This window comes from Leucoraja erinacea, chromosome 12, assembly GCF_028641065.1.
Source record: "Leucoraja erinacea ecotype New England chromosome 12, Leri_hhj_1, whole genome shotgun sequence".
Classification (NCBI taxonomy): domain Eukaryota; kingdom Metazoa; phylum Chordata; class Chondrichthyes; order Rajiformes; family Rajidae; genus Leucoraja; species Leucoraja erinaceus.
The window spans coordinates 41,833,495-41,855,628 of record NC_073388.1 but is presented as its reverse complement, the minus strand read 5'-3'; the positions used below and the strand labels follow the sequence as shown (position 1 = coordinate 41,855,628).

The window sequence follows — 22,134 nt, the reverse complement described above, 5'->3', positions numbered from 1 at the left end:
TGCTCGAATACATATCCTTCCAACTTCTACGCAGACCAATCTAGGGAAATGAATACATATCATTTAATTTTACATATACAGAGATACAGGGAGAGGTTGAGCAGGCTAGAACATTGTTCCTTGATGCACAGTAGGCTGGGGGTGATCTCATAGAGGCGTATAACAACATGAGGGGAATAGATAGGGTGAATGTACAGTCTTCTACCCAGGTTAGGGGAATCAAGAACCAAAGGGGCATAAGTTTAAGGTGAGAGGGGAAAGATTTAATATGAATCTGAGGGGCAACCTTTTACACAAAGGGTGTATGGAACGAGCTGCGGGAGGTGATAGTTGAAGCATGTACCATCACAACATTAAAAAAATGTATACAGTGAGAGGGAATAGATGTAATAGGAAACTGAGGGGGAACCTTTTCACACAGAGGACCAATGGTCAGATGGAACCAGGAATGGGTAGAGAGTATGAAAGATAGATCAGCGGAGATGAAACGCAGGTGAATGGATATGTGAGTGTTGGGCAGGTGAGTGATAAATAAAGGTGACGAGAGGGAAGAGGGGTGAAGAAAAATGAACAAAGAGAGAGATCTTGGGTGGACTGCTGTGAGAGGGAATCAAAAATAGGGGGAGTGGGTGACCTGAAATTGAAAACCTGGTTAGGATCCCATTGACTGCTAGTCCATTCAATGGTTGGGATTTATAAGGCAGCAAGGGATTAAGGGTAGGATAATTTTTTATAATAATTTAGAAACAAGGAACGGCCGATGCAGTTTTACATAAAAAGACACACGTGCTAGTGTAACTTAGCAGTAACTGCAGCATCCCTGGAGAACATGGATAGGTGACGATTCAGATAGGGACCCTTATTTCAGTCTGATAATGAGTCCTAAACAAAACGTCCAGTCCCAAAAGCACATTCAAGGCATCCACCACCCCCTGTCTAAAAAACTAGTCCCTCCCTTATCCCCTTCTTGTAATGTGAGACGTGAAAAAAATGGGTTAAATCAAATGAATTTATTCTACTATAACTGGGTAACATCATCAATACATCAGATCCTCAAAAAAAAACTCTTCCACAAGACAGTCGACAAAGTCTCACATAATTAACCTTATAGGACAGGGTAAGTTAATGATCTCATGAGAAAAGCGCCCATAGGGCAAGGATAATAGGCAAGTACTCATATTGGACGAATGCCCCACAGGAATAAGTGTTGGTGCTTCAGCCTTTCACGGTGGCACTGCTGCTGATTTGCTGCCTCACAGCACCGGAGACCCAGGTTCGATCCTGACTACGGGTGCTGTCCGTACAGAATTTGTACGTGGGTTTTCCCTGGGTGCTCGGGGTTCGTCCCTCGGTCAAAGGCTACCTTAATTGGCATCGGCAAAAATTGTAAATTGCCCCTAGTGTGTAGGACAGTGCTAGCGTACGGGATGATCGCTGGTCGGCACGGACTCGGGGGGGCGGGGGGGGTGAAGGGCCTGGTTCCAAGTTGTACCTTTAAAGTCTAAAGTCTAAATGTGGGCAGGTGGGACTAGCATAGCGGAAGGGCCTGTTTCTGTGCTGTATCTCTAAACTTAACTGATCTATATCCCTCCATTCCTTGCATATCAATTCCTTGCAAATCAATGTGCCTCTCCAAAAGCTTCTTGAATGCCACTATCGTGTCCTCCAGAAAATACCAGATAAAGCTCCTCACACGAGGCTATTCCTCATAAATTAAGCTTACAGGAGGGTAAGTTACTGATCTCATGAGCAAACTGCCCAGGTTGTGAGATAGAGCAGGGATAATGGGCAAGTACTCATATTGGAAGGATGCGACTAGTGGATTTCCCACAGGGATAGGTGTTGGTGCCTCAGCTATTCCCTGTATTTATCAATGACTTCGATGATGGATGGAGGGCCACATATCAAAGCTAGCTGGTGACAGGGAGAGAGAAAGCATTGTACAAATGGAAGCATAAAATGATATTAATAGATTGAGCAGACAGGCAAAACCGTGGCAAATGGATTTCGATGTAACAGTAGTGAGGTCAGCCACATACGACCATCAAACGCTAACTCAGATTAATTTCCAAATGGTGAAAAGTTAAAAGCATTTGAGGTCAAAGAGATTTAGAGACCCCCATATGAATCATTAAACCGTCGTGCGTGAGCAATAAAAACAATTAGAGAGCTAGTGTAATGCTGAGTTTAACATCTCGAGGATGAGAAATCATGAAGGAAGCAACTATGCTTCACCTATAAGAAGCCCTGGTTGTCGGAGCTTTGAGCAATAGAGACAAGGTAATGTAGACCGAGAGAAATTGTAGAGTGTTGGGGATGCAGCCCAGACCATCACGCAAAACAACCTCCCTTCCATTGACCCCATCTACACTTCACTGCCTCGGCAAGGCCACCAGCATAATCAAGGACGAGTCTCACCCCGGCCACTCCCTCTTCTTCCCTCTCCCATCAGGCAAAAGGTACAGAAGTATGAAAATTCACATTTCCAGATTTAGGGACAGTTTCTTCCCAACTGTTATCAGGCATCTGAACTACCTGATTGACGATTAGAGAGCAGTCTATAGCCTATTATCTACCTCATTGGAGACTCTCGGACTATCTTTAATGGACTTTACTGGATCTTATCTTGTACGAAACATTATTCCCTTTATCCCGTATCTATACACTGTGGATGGCTCGATTGTAATGACTTTCCGCTGACTGGATAACACGCAGCAAAAAAGCGTGACAATAAACTGAACTAAACTGAGCCAAGTTACCTGAATCCAAGGGGTTAACTTGTCCAGAGACATGGCACAAATTAAGGTTCCATGCTCTGGTATTTAGAAGCTTAAAGGTTGATTCAATCAAAGTTCCTAAGATATTAAGTGGATCTGATAGCGGTGATAAAGCACGTGGTTAAGAAGTCTGGGACCAGGCACAGATTAGGACCAGGCCTTCCTGTAGTGATAAGAAATAGGCAGAAAGTTAACGAAGTTTGGAACTCCCTTCCATAATCAGCGGTTAATGTAGGGTCATTGTTCATCTTGAAGATCGCTAGATACTTGTTAGCCAAAGGCATTAAGGGATAAGTGCAGAAAGTAATACACGGTCTCATTGTATGCCTTATGTGTCTCAGTGTTCCTGTACTTTTGAGATTCTGGATGTTATTAACACAGTATTAATGCTCAGAGCCTGAACCTTCACCGGTGTTTCATATCTACGACATAATAATGTTGAAGTCTTTGAAAATTGAGGCTATTATCCTATTAGTATGTCAAACCTAACAATCACCATCAATATCATGGCCTCTTGCACTGGTGAGATAGTTACATGTTGTATTTTCATAGCTAAATTAAAGCTGCCTCGTTATGTTGAAACTCCGCGCATTTCATGTTAGGTTCACTGTCAGTGGGTTCTTTCATTCTTCTGTCTAGCTGATCTACTTCACTTCAGTAGAGAGTCGTACAGCACAGAAACTGGTCCACTGGTCCAACTTGCCCACATGCCCATCTATGCTAGTCCCACTTGCATGCATTTGGTCCATATACAAACATGGAAAATAGGAACAAGAGTAGGCCATTTGGCCCTTCGAGCCAGCACCGCCATTCAATCGGATCATGGCTGATCATCCTAAATCAGCACCCCGTTCCTGCTTTCTCCTTGATTCCATTAGCCCAAAGAGCTTTATCTAGCTCTCTCTAGAAATATCCAGTGAATTGGCCTCCACAGCCTTCTGTGAAAGAGAATTCCACAGATATCCCTCTAAACCTTTCCTATCCATGTACCTATCGAAGTGTGTTTTAAATGGTTAAAGTAGGTGCCTCAACTACCTCCTCTGGCAGATCGTACACCCACCAGCTTTTGCGTAAAAAAAGTTGCCCCTTAGGTTCCTATTAAATCTTTTCACCCTCAACTAAAACCTATGTCCTCTGGTTCGCGATTCTCCTCCCCTGGGTAAAAGACTGCAATCATTCTATCTATTGCCCTTATGATTTTATACACTTCTATAACTGCACCCCTCAGTCTCTTGCACTTCCAGGAATAAAGTCCAAGAATGCCCAACCTCCCCTACAACTCAAGCCCCTAGTTCTGAGAACAACCTCATAAATCTTCTCTGCTCTTTCCAGCTCAATGACATCCTTCCTATATCATGGGCTGCACAGTGGTGCACCGGGAGAGTTGCAGCCTTCCAGCACCAGACACCCGGGTTCGATCCTGATAACGGATGCTGTCTGCATGGAGTTTGTACATTCTCACGGTGACCGTGTGGGTTTTCTCCAGGTGTTCCGGTTTCCTCCCACAAGTTAAAGAGGTACAGGTTTGTAGGTTAACTGGCTTTGGGAAAATAGTAAATAGCCCCTAGTGTGTAGGATAGTGTTAGTGTACGGGGTGATAATTCGACAGCGTGAATTCAGCGGGCTAATGGGCCTGTTTCCACGCTGTATCTCTAAAGTCTAAAAAGCAGGGTGACAAAAACTGAATACCATACTCCAAATGTGGCCACGACAACATCTGGTACCAATGTAACATAACACTCCAACTTCTTCTGGACATGACTTGTTGTCAAATTAGCATTGTACATGTTGTGATTTTTCCATTTGTACGTGAGTCTCGAGCAAGAGGAAGTTGTTGCAAGATAATGGATCTGTAAACTTTAGAGGTACAGCGCGGAAATAGGGATGTTGGCCCTCCAAGTCCATGCCGACCAGTGATCATCTCGTACACTAGCACTATGCTGCACACTATGGAACATCGTTTACCAAAGCCAGTTTACATACAAACCTGTACGTCTTTGGGATGTGGCAGGAAACCAGTGCACACAAAGAAAATCCACACGGTCACAGGGAGAGTGTACACACTCCGTATAGACGGCACCTGTAGTCGGGATCCAACCCGGGTCTCTGCCGTTGTAAGGCAGCAACTCTACCGCTGCGCCACCGTGCCGCCTCCACAAGTTGGGAAAGGTGGTCGGACGGTCATTTAAAATTGAGAAGAGAAAATAGAAAACAAAATTGAGGTGGTGAATCTCTGGAATTCTCCTTCCCGAGTGGGTTATGGAGGCTGGATCACTAGAGGTACATAAAGAGGGAGTAGATAAATTGTTGAAAGATCAGGGAATTGAGGAACGGTCTCAGAAGAGGAGTTGAATGGTAGGGCAGAATTGAGGAGCCAGGGGCCCGACAATTTTATCATGTTCTCACGATGTGTGCGAGGAATTCCCTCCATGGTCCAAGTCTTTCATCAGAAACAGTGTTACAGGAAAACTTCATGGCAAAAAGGGCACAGTTTAACGGACAGGTGGGAGGCAAGTTTTTTTACACAGAAATGGTGGGTGTCTGGAACATACTGTAGGTATGTTACAAAACTTACCTTCAGTGGCGCTGTAATTCTGCCACTGGCCATGTGCGTGATTTAGGCGCGTTTTGGGGGGGGGGGGGGGGGGGGGGGGGGGGGTTAAAACGGGGTTTTTTCCCGACCTAGTCCTGAATTATATTTGTTGGAGTGCAAGATTTTGCTAAAGAATCGTTCCTTCTGTGTGTTTTTTTTTTAATTCACCCGACATGTTAATCGCTGGAATGATTTTAAAAGCAGCTTCTGAAGCCGTCAATGCCGACAACTGTGATGGATTTTATGGAGGACCAGGTAAAAGAAAGTAGTTTATTTTTATGTATAAAAGTGTTTCTTAAGATGTATTTAATTCACATTTTAAGTTGCGAAACGGTGATTTTCCCCTGAAGAACCGGCAGTGTATTTGCTGCAGATATGGGGGTATAAATTCACCGCATTATCAACGTTCTAAAGGGTCCCGTTCCAGAAAATCCCACTCGCAAGATGATTTAAATGACCATTAATTTACAGGTATTAAACATTAAATTCCTTCCATTTGGCCTATAAACCCATGACAATGAGATTTAAAAATTAAGTTATATTCTGAATTCTTGTGAATGTTATTTGGACACTTAGGTTATTTTAAAATGTTAATCTATTCTTACGATAGATGTTTAGATCTAGTAATTGAATTTTGTAATTAGCTACAATTAGGTAACTAACTAATTATATGCTTTAATTTCATCTAAGTAAGATTGTTTCATATTTGTTTCAGAATGCTTCAATCTATAATAACTGACAATTTCTTTCAGTTATCTTAAATTTTAAGAAAGTTATCGGCCTTTAAATGTTCTCGATCACAGCTTTTGTGTTTAGTCAATGAAAAAGCCAATAGGCCAATTTCCGAGTATGAAAATGGCCATAACTTTTTTTAAAACTGAAAATATGAAAGTGAATTAGGTGTCAAATTAAACTTCTTTTTATGCTTTATCTGATGGGATAGATTAAAGACTTGGGATAAATTAAAGACTTGATTTTGTAAATCTCAAAGTTTTGTAACATTGCTACATACTGCGTTGAGGCACATACAATAGGGGCATTTTTAGATAGGTACATGTATATGCAGGGAATGAAGGGATTTGGAACACATGCAAGTAGATGAGATTAGTTTAGTTGGCATCATGTTCGGCATGGACATTGTTGGCCCATTACAGTGTCTGCTTTTTGAATACAATGAATACAATAACTCAGTGGGTCAGACAGCATCCCTGGAGAAAAGCAATTGGTGACGTTTCAGGTCGAGATCCTTCTTCTGACTTTAGGATGGGGGAGGAAGGCGGATCACCCGGAGAAAACCCATGCGGCCACAGAGAGACCATGCAAACTCTACACACAGACAGCACCCGAGGTCGGGGTCGAAACCGGGTCCCCGGCACTGTGAGGCAGCGGCTCTACCTGCTGCGCCGCTGTGCTGCCCCAGTCACATGACCTTAAAGGCACGAGTCCCATCCTTCTCCCACCTGTGAGCAAAAGCCAGAGTACGACCCTGTTGCATTTACACGTGTGTTGACTTGTTTTGTAAACACCTCTGCATCCCCCCAAATGCCCACGGTGAAGTTAAAATAGAATGGAAGGTGACCAACCCGCAATATTTCTTCCACACAGCTGGACTCGTTGGAAAGGCTGACCTAAGTGGGAGAGAGAAAAAATATATTTCACTAAGACATCTCCATGCACAGGCAGAAAATAAGACTTCTTAAAGAATTTAATATTAGTAAAATTAGCACCTTCCCAAATAAGAATTAAGAAATAAAAATGAAATAGCAATGACATCCTGGGACATTTGGAACATGATCGTAGTTTCTACATCTCAAATAAATACCAATGGTATTGCCCACCAATGGAGTAACTCGGCAGGTCAGACAGGAACTCTGGAGAACAGGGATAGGTGACATTTCCGGTCAGGACCCTTCTTCAGATTGAATCAGGTGTGAATACCCTCCCCTTCCACCTACTCTCCTTCCTCTAGCTTCACAACTCACAACCTTCAATCTTTTTGTCTTACACATTCTACCTTTTCATCTCTGGCCTTTTTCCAACCATCCGCCGATCAAAAAAACCTATCACCTATATCAACCTATTTCCTGCCAGGTTTTGAGCTGACCTCTCTTCCCACCCCCTCCCCCCCCCCCCCCCCCCCCCCCCCCCCCCCCCCCACTTTACAATTCGTCAGAAGAAGATTCTAAACCCAAAACATCTCCGATCCATTTCCTCCAGTGAAGCTGTCAGACCCGCTGAGTTACTTCTGCGATGCGTGTGTTTTTTAGGTGTAGATGTGAATTCAGTTTCTCTGCAGTGCTACCTGCTAAGTATTTTGAGAAGTATTTTCTGAAGGATGGCATTTATATATTTATCTGTGTGTATTGCATTACAATCCTGCTAAGCTGGTGCAAGTCTGAATTTGATTGTTCTATTGTTGGTACATTTGACAATAAAACAATCTTGAGTCTCTCATCTTGACGAAATCAAATCTTGCTGCCTACAACTGGGCACCATTGGATTAACCTGCTCTTCATACTGACTTGGCCTGCACCAGCATAATGGGCTGAATGGCCTCTTTCTGCGCTGTAAATCTTTGAGATTCCTGATTCCCTTCATGACAATGCATCAGGTGGCTGGACACATTCTTGCTCACAGTTGCCTTGTAAATACAGGGAGGCACAGTGGCACAGCTGGTAGTGCTGATGCCTCATGGTGCCAGAGAGTCGGGTTCGATGCTGACCTCGGGTGTGTCTGTACAGAGATTATACGTTCTCCCTGTGATTGTGTGGGTTATCTCCGGGTGCTCCAGGAGAAAATGCAAATTCCGTACAGACTGCACTCGTAGTTAGGATCAAACCCAGGTCTCTGGCACTGTAATGCAGCAATTGTACTGCTGTGCCACAGTGCCGCCCCTTTCTATATTACAAATAGAAGTCTCAAAAAATGTTACACACACACACACACACACACACACACACACACACACACACACACACACACACACACACACACACACACACACACACACACACACACACACACACACACACACACACACACACACACACACACAAATGACTACAGATAGAGGTGGGAGATTGCAGCCTTCACGTGGTCCACCCTGTTTCGACTAATGCAATCAAACCGAAGTGCACAAACAAATGGAAATCGTTTTTCATGCCACTTGATCAACTTTAGGTTGTACACGCCATACGCAAGATTAAAACCACAAATAAAAGGTCAAATATAAGGCTCCCGAATAGGTCTGGCTTTGTTTATAAAAGGGCAGAAGCAAAAAGTGGCGAAAAGATGCATTGGTATCTTGCAACCATATCATTGATATGAGTAATAAGGCAAAGAATGATGGATGTCTTATTTTCAGAAAAGGGTTTTGGCTGATTTCCACATCTGTGAAGTACACTGATGGACAGGGGGTAAACCAAGACTTTCAATTCCAAACATACTATAAAATTGAAACAGGATGGCTGTGAATGGAAACATTTCATTCTCGGAAAAAGTTATGAGCGTTGGACCGAGGCGTCAGCCTTGGTATGTTTACAGGCTTATAAACATGTAACCAAAATCACAAACTTCAAATTTTCCATGGATGTAGATGAATCAGGCAATGGAAATAATGGAAATAAAGCGGTCAGATTTGGATCTGTTTGATAACCAGGCACAGTATAGGGCTGAAATAGTTCAATATGGATGTGTGTAAAAATAATTGGAACATAGAACAGTACAGTGTAGACACAAGGAACTGCAGATGCCGGAATCATGCGTGGACTCAAGGTGCTGGAGTAACTCAATGGGTCTGTGGCAGTCGCCGAAAGAGTCGCGTAAGACACCTTCAGTGCCTCCATTTTGAAAATTACTTTATTGACTGTGAAGCATTTGAGGACATCCTATTGTTGTGAAAATCCAACTTTTTAATACATTTTTTAATGGGTCCACACTCCATCACTCGACTTTGCAATCCAGAATAAATCACCGTAATTTGAGTACTGGGGCCGTATTGTTTAATGTGGTCAGAATGTACTCTACTGTTTCATTTAGTACTTTTAGTTCTATCACAAATGACAGAAATATATCAACTAATGAGAGGCGTATATAGGTTAGACAGTCAGAACCTTTTTCCTGAGGTGGAAATGACAAGACGAGAGGGTGTAGCTTTATGGTGAAAGGGGCAAAGTTTAAAGGAGATGTGAGGAAAGTCGGTGACTCACCCGTCATAGGTCGCCGAAAATTTTCAACATGTTGAAAATTCAGCAGCGACCAGAAAGATGCTATGACACTTTGGGTGACTAGGAGACCTCTCACGACCGTACAGGCGACCCCCTGGCGACACGTCGCGGTTGTCAAGGGGTGTCACCAGGGGCATGTCACCAGGGATCGCCTGTATGGTCGTGAGAGGTCTCCTAGTCACCCAAAGAATCATAGTTTCTTTCTGGTCGCCGCTGAATTTTCGGCGACCTATGATGGGTGCTAGCAGTCGCCGAAAAAGTCGTGAAAGTGAGACAAGCCCTTAAGGCATTGTGAGAATCACAAGGGCTAATTTAGCAAGCTCCCGTAGACAATGGTCAGACAATCTAATTTACTGAGAAATTAATATCTGCCAGAGAACCAGGAACACTTCATGCTTTTCGTTAAAAACTGCGATGGGTACAGAGAACTAACAACTCTCAGCTACTGAATGAGACACTCTTTGATCCCTTGAACGACTAGAGAGCATCCAAAGGGACGCAAAGTTCTGTAGTAACTCAGCAGATCAGGCCGCATCTCTGGGGAACATGGATGGGTTGCAATTCGGGTCCAGACCTTTCTTCAGACCAAAGAAGAAGAATCTGAAGAATGGACTCGACCCGAAACATCACCAATCCATGATCCCAAGAGATGCTTCATTTAATTTTAGTGATATAGCACCGAAATAGGCCCTTCGGCCCAACGAGTTCACGCTGACCAGCGATCAACCCGTACAGCAGCATTATTCTACACACTAGGGACAATTTTTAAACCAAAGCCAAATTAACATACGAAGCTGTACGTCTTTGGGATATGGGAGGCAACGGCACCCAGGGAAACCCCATACAGTCACAGGGAGAACACTTTCCTCCCACATCCCAAAGACATGTGGGTTTGTAGATTAATTGGTGCTCTAAATTGCTCCTAGTGTACAGGGAGAGGGTGAGAAAATGGGATAACATACAGGGTGATCGCCGACCAGTGATCCCCATACGCTAGCACCATCCTACATACTAGAGACAGTTTACAATTTTTACTGGTCAATCAACCTACAAACCTGCATGTTTTTTGAGTGTGGAAGGGCACCTCGAGAAAACCCATGGGGCGAATGTACAAACTCCGTACAGACAGCACCCGTAGTCAGGACCAAATCCGGGTCTCTGGCGCTGTAAGGCAGCAAGTCTATCATTGCGCCACCATGCCGCCCTGACCCGCTGAGTTACTCCAACACTTTGTCTCATCTTGTGGATGAACCAGCATCTGCAGGACTAGAGAGTATCCTAGTTCACCGTCACATGCTGAAGAGAGCATTTCATCGTTGAAAATACCGCAAGGAATTTTCTCACTAAAATCTAAGAAACTTCCCAGCAAATCAATCAATTGATATTGGAACAAACTCACCACAAAGGGGAATAGTTCCATTTGTAAAATTTCAAACAGCTAGGAATAAATTATCTGGATTCTAACCCAAGAATAGTTCAGCAAGGGCCAAAGGCTCTGAATTCTATTGACTAAGAAAGGAGAAAGCTTGTGGAAATCTTTCAATCTTCGGGTAATTCTTTTACTGGAGGTAGCTGTAAGGAACAAGTCATTGTGAGCTTTAATATAAATTTGGATGACGAAATGCCAAGCAGATTGGAATGAGAGCAGGCAGATTTTGTTTACGACTTTGTGACTACTATACACTACATACTGGTTTTAGATTTTAGCGATACAGCATGGCAACAGGCCTTTCAGCCCACCAAGTCTGAGCTGACCAGCGATCACTAGCACTATCCTAGACACAATGGACAATTTTACAATTTGCAGAAGCCAATTGACCTACAAACCTGCACATCTTTGGAGTGTGGGAGGAAACCGGAGCACCTGGAGAAAACCCACGTGGTCACAGGCAGAACGTACAAACTTCATACAAGGCAGCAACTCTACCGCTGCGCTAATGTGCCGCTTCTTATGATAATTTGGGATCAACTTGCTACAATTAAGAAATTGAGCACTGCTTTTCCAAAGCTATCCAACAAAATAGGTGACAAGATTAAATTGCTCAGGGGTCAATATTCCAGCACACACAATCTCACTGTTGGATAATGACGTTCATTTCAGAATATACACTGCAGTCAATACTCAATTCACTTGACATTAAACAATGCCATTTCCTTTTGTTACAACCTCTTGACATCCATATAAAGCAAATTATGAGTAATCTGTCTGTCCTTTATGAGAGTTTCACAGTGCTATAGGTAACAAAGATAAATGGATGGGATGGGGGAGAAGGCGGATGTACTGGGAGTTGACTGAAAATGTCAATTGTGACTCTGGGGATCAAACATGCAAGTGTCTCTGCGTTTAAGGCATAAATAGGTGAGGGAGTACTGTCACTGCCAGAACAGTGGCACTGAAGATTTACTGGAGGTTTTGAGATCAGCTTCCCAAGTGACAAAGGAACAAGGTAGTTGAGAATAAGTGAAATATGTGGGGTCTCACATACAAACAGACTGAGATTTATTGACTTCAGTTCACCAGGTTTATTCTAGTCAATATATAAAGCTATATACCTTCACATGCGAGGGCTTGAAACCTATTTGGTTTAGTCCTTTGGGTCAGTTTGGGGATGATTTGTTCTGGTTTTTATTCGTGTTTTGTCAAATTAAATATTTATGGTATTAAACATCGATCAAGGAATGCATCAACTTTGTCTCCGTACAGCACGACGGGTGGCACAGTAGCACAGTGGTAGTGTTGGTGCCTTACAGCGCAAGAGACCCAGGTTCGGTCCTGACTACGGGTGCTGTCTGTACCGAGCTCTCCCTGTGAACATGTGGGTTTTCTCCGGGTGCTCCAGTTTTCTCCCATACTCCAGAAACGTACTGGCTTGTAGGTTAATTGGCTTCGGAAAAAATTGCAAATTGTCCCTAGTGTTTGGTATAGTGCTAGTGTATGGGAATCGCAAGTCGGTAAGGACTTGGTGGGCTGAAGGGCCTGCTTCTGTGCTGTACCTCTAAGCTAAACTAGACTGAATTAAAAACTGGTATATTAATAACAGATGCACTTACAAAACCATATTAACATTATATCTTTGTTCCAATCTTCCTGGATGCAAGCCTCTTCACACCAACCTGCTCCTTGCCACAAACAAATGCGATTGATCTGGTGTTTATATGGACATTCTGAAAACCATGCTCAAATGGTGACAACGTGATGCAGCAGGAAGAGATCCAGGTTCGATCCTGACCTCCGTGCTGTCTGCATGGAGTTTGCACGTTCTCCCTGTGACCACGTAGGATTCTTCTGAGTGCTCCGCTTTCCTCCCACACCCCAAAGACGTGTGGATTTGTAGGTTAATTGCCCCTCGTGTGTAGGGAGTGGATGGGAACGTGACATAACAAAGAACATGTGTGAATGGGTCGGCATGGACTTTGTGGCCTGAAGGTTCTGTTTCTGCGCTGTATCTCTAAACTAAATTAAATGCAAAAAGAATAGAAATGAAAGTTCTGCAAGGTTGGGATTTATTGCCAGGATGCTATTTTAGGGAGAGCGATATTTCCGAGTTGGCCTTTGGACTTCTTTGTAGCTTTTATCAGTTAAAAGTCAGAAAACTCACGCTTTGCATCAGCACAGTTTCTTGATGAGAAAAAAGGCCCAATTTTGCCTCCACATTGAGAAAGAGTAGGTGGCATGGTTGTGCAGCTGGTAGAGTTGCTGTCTCACATCGCCAGAGACCTGGGGTCGACCTGACCTCAGGTGCTGCCTGTGTGGAATTTGCACGTTCTCCCTGCGGCTGCCTGGGTTTCCTACTGGAGCTCCTGTTTCCTCCCACATCCCAAAGATGTTTGGGAATGTAGGTTAATTGTAGGTTAATTGGCCCTCTAAATTGCTCCTAGTGTGTCGGGAGTGGATGAGAAAATGGGATAGCATATGGAGTGATCGCCGATCTGCGATCCCGCTAGCACTATCCTATACACTAAGGATAATTTATAATTTTTACAGAAGCCAATTAACCTACAAACCTGCACGTCTTTTGAGTGTGGAAGGAAACTGGAGAACCTGGGGAAAACCCACGCGGTCACAGGAGGAATGTACAAACTCTGTACAGACAAGGACCCGTAGTCAGGATTGAGCCTGTGTGTCTGGCACTATAAAGCAACAACTCCACCACTGCGCCACCGTGCAGCCCTGTAGAATTGCGTGTCAAAGGCATGGGAAGAAGCCTCGGAAGGAAATGTCATGACCTGCCCGCTTAGCTTTAGCACGATATTTTGCCTTGCATTGAAATTGAATCAGGAAGCACCGTAAAAACAAAACCTTGTGCAATCCAACTGCTAAACAATAGAGCCCCCTATGCCAGACGATTACAAAGTGCTTGACAGCTTTTGAAATGTGGTTTCTCTACTCATGAGACCATACCTCCGCAGAGTTAATAACACAAGGTTTCTACCCAGAATCTTTAGCAAAATGTCTGGCAGATAGATTTCTATTCCCTGTTGAAAATAGTTCTTATATTGATATTTCTGATCAACATAGGTGGCTATTTGACAGGACCATCTTTACTTCACGCTGCCTCAGCAAGGCCACCAGTTAATCAAGGACGAGTCTCCCCCACCCCGCCCGTCACTCCCTCTTCTCCCCTCTCCCACCAGGCAAGAGGTACAGAAGTGTGAAAATGCACACCTCCAGATGCAGGGTCAATTTCTTCCCAGCTGTTATCAGGCAACTGAAACATCCTATCCCCAGCTGGAGAGTGGTCCTGAGCTACCATCTACCTCAATGGAAAACCCCAAACTATCTCTAATCGGGCTTTACTGGACTTTATCTTGCACTAAACATTATTCCCTGTATCTGCAGACAGTGGACAGCTTGATTGTAATCATGTACAGCCTTTCCGCGGACTGGATAGCATGCAACAAAATAGCTTCTCACTGTACCTCGTTTCATGTTACAATAACCTAAACTAAAACTAACCAAACCTCCTTTGAGTTAACAACACAAGGTTTCAAACCTGAACGCAAATCTTCAGCAGTTACATTCCTGCCAGAATGAAGAGTTCTTATATGGATATTTCTAATCAACATAGGTGACCATTTGACAGAATGAGTCAATGCCAGAACCTCCCTGAAACCCCTTCCCATGTAAATCCCCCATAATCGATCCCTTCTCACGTGTCTAGTAACAGCTTTCTCTGATCTTTCAACCGAAAACTTCCACTCATAGTAACCTAGAGGAGCCAATTACCGATATAAATTCACGAGAGACGCAGACTGGCCTGACAGTCAGAGTGGACACAAAGTGTTGGAATAACTCAGTGGGTCAGGCAGCAGTTCTGGCGAACATGGATAGGTGATATTTTGGGTTGAGAGCCTTTCAAGGACCCGAAACATCACCTATCTGTGATCTCCGGAGATGCTGCCGCTCCCGCTGAGTTACTCCAGCACTTTGTGAGGTGAGGTTTTACCGGGTTGTATGCAGAACAAAACACTTCACTGTACCTACGTACAGGTGACAATAAAGTATCATTGAATCATTGCTTTGATTGCCTGTCACACACTGCCAGGGGTGGTGGTGGAAGCAGATATGACAGCAATGTTTTAGAGGGATTTAGATAGACACATGAACAGGGAAAGAATGGAGGGATATAGACCATGTACGGGCAGATGTTCAAATTAAATTGGCTTCATGGTTAGCACAGATGTCATGGGCCGAAGGGCATGTTCATGGTCTATTTAAGGCTCTGTGTTCTAATCTAACAATCTTCACAACTTCAGGATGTGGGAGAAATTTGGATCTCCTGTGCGGTCATAGGAAGAATGTGCAAACTCCACATAGACAGCAGTGAAGGTCAAAATCAAGTCAAACTCGGGTCACTGGAGCTGTGGTGTGGATAAATTGCAGGAAGGCCCAGAGAGACAGTTGGCCGTTTGTTTCAATAGCCCATTCAAAGATGGGGCAACCAGCATCACAACATAGAACGTAGAACAGTACAGCACAGGAACAGCCCCTTTGGCCCACAATGTCTGAACTGAACATGATGCCAAATTAAAGTGATCTTCTCTGCATGCATGTGACCCATATCCTTCCCTTCCCTGCATATTCACGTGTCTATCTGAAAGCCTAAATGAGCTCCAAAAGACAATATTATACAAGTGACCAGGGTTTGGGGCTCAGTGAAGAGACACAAACCCACAATGTACTGACTTGTCCAGAAATGTTGCAACTCAACAAACTGAGACTAACATATCTGGGTTTAGAATTAGATTTATAATTGGCACGTGTGTTGAGGTACAGTGAAAAGCTTTGTTTTGCATGCTATCAAATCAGATCAGATAATACTATAAATACATACAGTCAAGTCAAACTAAACTATAATAGGTAGAGTAAGGGGGAAGATGCAGAGTGCAGAATATAGTTCTGAGCATTGTAGTGCATCAGTTCCACAGACACAGTCCAATGTCCACAATGGGGTAGAGCTGAATCGGACAGTACCCCAGCTTATGGAAGGATGGTGCAGAAGCCTGATGATGGAGGGGAAGAGGCTGTTCCATAGTCTGGTGGTGCTCTCTTTCAAGCTTCCCTATCTTCTGCCCGATGAGAGCAGGGTGAAGAAGGAATAATTGGGGTGGGACAAGTCTTTGATTATTAAGTTTAATTTGGTTCAGAGATACAACGTGGAAACTTGGGACCACCGAATCCACGCTGACCAGTGATCCCTATATACTAGCACTCTCCTACACACTAGGGCCAATTTACAATTTTACCAAGCCAATTATCCTACAAACCTGTACGTTTTGGAATGTGGGAGGAAACCGGAGCATCTGAAGAAAACCCACGCAGGTCATGGGAAGAACGTACAAACTCCATACAGACAGCACCCGCTGTCAGGATCGAACCCGGGTCTCTTGTGCGGTGTAACATATTATGGGATCACTCCCACAAACCTCTCTATTGATTCCTTTTTACTGATCAGCAGATTTACCTCAGATTAAATTCCTTCTGTGGATGCTGTTAGATAAACATTTCAGGTTCATGTACCATGTTACTAGTAAACTGGCTGTGATCCACAAATCCCAGTCAATGCCTGTCAATACCACAGTATGATCAACATTTATGATTGTAGCGCTTGATATACATTCCCTAAAAGTCTATTGATTGCATTTTGCAAGTTATAAAACACAAAACAGTCCCAAATAACCACCAATGGACAACAATATAAAATAATCCTATTGATGTGGTTCTGATGACTCCTTTAAAAATTATTATGTGTGCTTGCAAGGTAACTACAGTGAAATGATTGATACGGTGACTTTATGATCCAATACACAAAAAATTCACAGAAATGTCTCGAAAACTGCTTACAAGAAATAAAGAAATAAAATACAAGAAATAAAGAAATAAAAACGACGTGTATGCTTGGTTTATTGATGTATTCACTGTTTATTTATTTTACTGAAGAGAGGACATGTTTCAATGCCTCATATTGAATATTGACCAGCGAGATTAACTCTGGTTCCCTCTCCACAGATGCCGATTGCCATGCCAAAAATACAACCATTTTCTGTCTTTATTGAAAATCTTTATTTTAAGTGGAAGGAAAGCATTTTCCTCATGAACCCGCAGTCACAAAATTTGGTTCTAATTAACCGGCACCTTCTCTCCTTGGATAGACAGGGACATGTTTTGTTTGGAGTGTAGGAGGCTAAGGGGTGACTTTACTGACGTGTATATGATCATGGGGGGCATGGATTAAGTGAATGCTCACCGCCTTTTTCCCAGGATAGAGAATTCTAAAATTGGAGGGCATAAACTTAAAATGAGAGGGGAGCAATTTAAGAAGGTTCTCAGGATAACTCTTTCATTCAAAGGGTAGTCTGTATATGGAACAACCTGCCAGAAGAATCTCTAGAAGTGGATCAAATTATGACTTTTAAAAGGCATTTGGACAGATGTATGGATAGAAAAGATTTAGTCAAGGGGTCAAATGCAAGCAAATTGGACTAGCACAAAATGCCAATTTGGTTAGTATGGACAAGGCGGGCTGAAGGGTCTGATTCCATGCTATACAGATCCATGACTCCACAACACTACCAATTCAGTTTTGCGACGTCAACAGTCATGCGGTAATTCCAATCTCAGACCTCTAGATGGCATCAATAAATGGATCTCCTCCCCTCCTTGCTTTCTCCACCCCCCCCTCCCCAGCTTCCCACCCTCCCTCTTCCCACCCACCCCCGACAATCAGTCTGAAGAAGCATCCCAACCAAAAACATCACCCATCCATGTTCTCCAGGGATGCTGCTTGACCGCTGGGTTACTTCAGCACTTTGTGTCTAGTAAACTAGCATCTGCAGTTCCTTGTTAATAAGTGGAGCACTGGCACAGCAGTAGGTTTACAGGGCCTGAGTCCTGGGTTCGATCTTGACTATGGCTGCTACCTGTATGGAGTTTGTACATTCTCCCTGTGACCGCGTATATTTTCTCTGGGTGCTTCGGATCCTCCCACGCTCCAAAGACGTGCAGGTTTGTGGTTTAATTGGCTTCTGTAAATTGCCCCTAGTGTGTAGGAAAGGGGTGATCGCTGGTCGGCGCAGACTCGGTGGGCCGAAGGGCCTGTTTCTACACTGTATCCCTAAAACCAAAACTAAAAACTAAAGTGGCTTCTCTCCCTATCCAAACACAATTCTCTTTTTCCAAAACAAACAAGTGAATTTACGTGTGCAATCGGTCAGAATGGGGAAGGTTTGGAAAGTGTTCAACACTGTTCTGTCCGCAGTTTGACTTGGACATGACTGAGTCTCTGATCCTGAATAAGAATTTCTAATCCCAGGCTATGATCTCCGAACGAGAGGCAAGACACACACAGTTACAGAGAGATAAAAACGGCACGTCCGACCGAGCTGGCTGGCCTGTAGATGCCCGCAGATCATGTAAACTAGCTTCCGCTAGAGACCTTAATGATAAACAAAGTGACTCCAAGTCTAGGATTCTGTCACCGACTTAATGGGGGGGGGGGGGGAGGGGAGAGTTATTCTGTGTTCAACAACTCAGATACTTTTTGATCACAGCACAGTTCAGTTTAGAAATAGCCCTGACTCCTGTGAAATTAAAATGAAGGGATTCTTAAGTAAATATGGTTGTAGGCAAGACTCCCTTCTGCTGCAGCCCAGTGCTTGTGTTAGTCAACAGGGTTATTAGTTGTTAGCTGCCCAGGGAAGCAGGTAATTACTCCCAGCTTTAGATAGACTGACAACATAGGGACTTCATAAACACTCATCACAGACAAGCCTTTGAAATCCTGTAGACTTCCTGTTTGCTGGAGGGAGGCAGCCTAATGTCTTGTCTCCATGGAGACGGGCCGTGCAGCTTTTAAGAAGAGAGAAGGCTATATTAATGATAAAGATGAGAAAACCATTTCCAGCCAACTGTGCTCCTTTATGTGCAACCATTTAGCGATGAACATCATTTAGCTTGGTCCATAAAAGAGAAAACACAAGAGAGTATATCGAGGAGACCATCTTTTAGGTCTCCACATTCTTTGGTTCAGGTTTAGGTTTCTTATTGTCACCTGAACTGAGGTACAGTGAAAATCTTTGTTTTGCATGCTGCCAAACATATCGGATAATATTGCACATAAATACAAACATCAAACTCAAGTTGAATAGACAGAGCAAAATGGAATGGAGAGTGCAGGACATACAGTAGTTCCCAGCACTGTGGCGTAGCTGGTAAAGTTGCTGTCTCATCGTGCGAGAGACCCGGGTTCAATCCTAATCTCGGGTACTGTCTGTGTGGAGTTTGCATTTATTCTTCCTGTGTCTGTCTGGATTTCCTCCGGGTGCTCCAGTTTCCTCCCACATCCCAAAGGCTTGTGCGTGTGTAGGTTAATTGGCCCTCTGCAAATTGCTCCCTAGTGTGAAGGGAGTAATACGGAAGTGGGATAACAAAAAAACTAGTGTGATAATCTATAGTTGGTGTGAATTCTATGGGCCGCAAGGCCTGGTTACATGCTCTATCTCAAAACTAAATTAAACTAAACATTGTAGCCTTCCACTTCCGTAGTCAAAGTCCAATGGCCGCACTGGGTTAGTGGTGAATCGGATGGTACCCTAGCTTACGGAAGGACTGATAACGGTGGGAAAGAAGCTGTACCTGAGTCTGGTGGTAAGCACTTTCAAGCTTCTATCCCTTCAGCACGAAGGGAGCAGGGAGAAGAAAAAATGACCAGGATGGGACGAGTCTTTGATAATGTTGGCTGCTTTTCATGCGACAATAAACAAAACTAAGCAAATGTTTAATGTCCTTCCTGTGAGAACTTTTGGTTGCTGTGTTTTCCGAGCAGTGACAACATTTCTGCTGTAATAAATGGGATATAACACCATCTTTAAATTGTGTCGCAACTGTTGAAATTGTTACACACTGAATGATACACACTGCCTCTCTGCAGAAAATAATGAGTTAAGAAGTACTAAGAAGGTCGTAAAATGTAAGTGTAAAGCTATTATATCAATAACCCATATGTTTGGATAATCTTTTTACACTCATACCAGATAATTTCCTTGTTTGAAATGTGTTTGTGTTGACATGATGAGTACGATTTCTTTGGTTTTATTCTTTTTTATTTTCTTCAACAATTTTATCTCTTTCAGTCATTTGAGTCACGTTGCAGGGAGCTGTGTCCATGTCCCAGGTTAACATCCCTTGCCATTGGCTGATACTCGCTGCCGCTGAAAGCCATTGGCTGACATCCACTGCCATTGACAGCCATTGGCTGACCTTCGCCGCCATTGAAAATGATTGGTTGACGTGTTGCCATTGGCAGCATTGGCTGACATTTATTGTCATTGACAGCCATTGGCTAACATTTGTTGCCATTGACTGCTATTGGCTGACATTCATTGCCATTGACAGCCAATGCCTGATTTTCACTGACCTGCACTGCCACTCAATGCCATTCATTGACACTCATTGCTATTCGCTGTCTTAACATCCTTTGTCATTTGCACTGTGCTGCTATGCTGTGGCCTAGTATCATGAATGTACGTTGGAAATATTATTCTATTGCCCCTGTGGAGGGTAAAACAGCCTTGAATCTGCTGGCAACGCACCTACACCTGAGACTAAAAAGTGTGGATAACCTGCAGCCAAAGATCCGAAACCTCAATCCAAGTTCACGTTCCAACACAGTACCACAGATGTGTTGTACTGCAGGAGGTGTCTTTTTGATGTTTGAAACCAAAACCTCATGTGTCCTGTCAAGATACTGTAGGATGGTTTGTACTGGATGTAACCAGAAGAAATCTGAAGAAGGGTCCCGACCTGAATTGTCACCTATCCATGTTCTCCAGAGATGCTGCCAGACCCGCAGAGTTACTCCAGCATTCTGCTTTTTACGGAGGCAACTCCTATCCAGATTACTGTGAATTCTGTCCAAAGAAACCTAATGCTTACTGATTTACACAGAAAATGCATTCATCCAAACATAAAGGTCATTCAGTAAAGTCAATAGACTGTTGCTCAAAGACTCACTCACCAAGGGGAGATCAATTAATTGGATTTGCATTCCCTAAATTTGAAATTGACTGAAAACTGGCCTCTCAATAAGATTTTAATCCTTTGGACAACGCAAAAACACTTTATGGACAATTAAGCATTTCGGAAATATTGTAAGCCAGGATTTAGAGGTTGCATTAGATGCACAAAATAGCATTTTGTATACAATGTGGGCAGCTTATGTCAATGGCATGAACATTGAATTCTCCAGTTTTAAGTAACATTCCTTTCCCCCACTCTCTTTCCCATGCCTCTTCATCCACTTCAGTGCGCACCCATTCCTCCCACGATTCTCCCCCCCCCCCCCCCCCCCCCCCCCCCTCTCACTGGCCCCTTCCCCCCTATACTTCCCTTTGTCTCTCTTTCAATTCTAGCCTGTCCACGCATCTGCAAATCAAACCCCCCTCACCTATGGCCACCAATCACTTGCCAGGCTTTCTATCGCTCCCACCACTTTTCTAGCTTTCTCCCTCCCTCCCTCCCAAAATCAGTGTGAGGAAGGGTCCCAAACTGAAATGTCCTTTATCCATTCCCTCCATAGATGCCATCTGACTTGCTGAGTTCCACCAGGACTTTGTATTTTTTTGCAAGATTCCAACATCTGCAGTTCCTTGTGGCTGCATTAAGTCGCCACCCTGTTTCAACCTCCCTAAATTTATATCCATTGATGCTGGAAAAGGTGCAGTAAAGATTTATGACAATGTTCCCAGAACTCGAGAGTCTGACCTATAGGCAGAGGTTGAGCAAGTTTGGACTTTATTCATTGGAACTCAGGAGGCTGAGCGTTAATCTTATCGAGATGTACAAAATAATGAGAGGAATTAATAGGATACATGCCCAGAATCCTTTACCCAGAGAAGGGGAATCAAGAACCAGAGGATATAGGATTAGAGTGAGAGGGCAAAGATTGAATAAGAACCTGAGGGGCAACCTTTTTACACACAGGATAGTGGGTGTATGAAATGAGCTGCCAGAGAAGATATCTGAGACAGGTACTACCAC

The 22,134-nt window shown here is 43.6% G+C and overlaps 1 protein-coding gene across 4 annotated transcripts in view; it reads right to left on the bottom strand.

The window, feature by feature from the left end:
- The window catches only part of aff2 (AF4/FMR2 family, member 2), a 452,626-nt gene that overhangs the window by 187,305 nt on the left and 243,187 nt on the right, over nt 1-22,134 (bottom strand). For all 4 annotated transcript variants that reach the window (XM_055643996.1, XM_055643998.1, XM_055643997.1 and 1 more), the window contains one exon: nt 6,954-6,998. In XM_055643996.1, the coding sequence (XP_055499971.1) occupies nt 6,954-6,998 (45 nt within the window). The remainder of the gene's footprint in view (nt 1-6,953; nt 6,999-22,134) is intronic.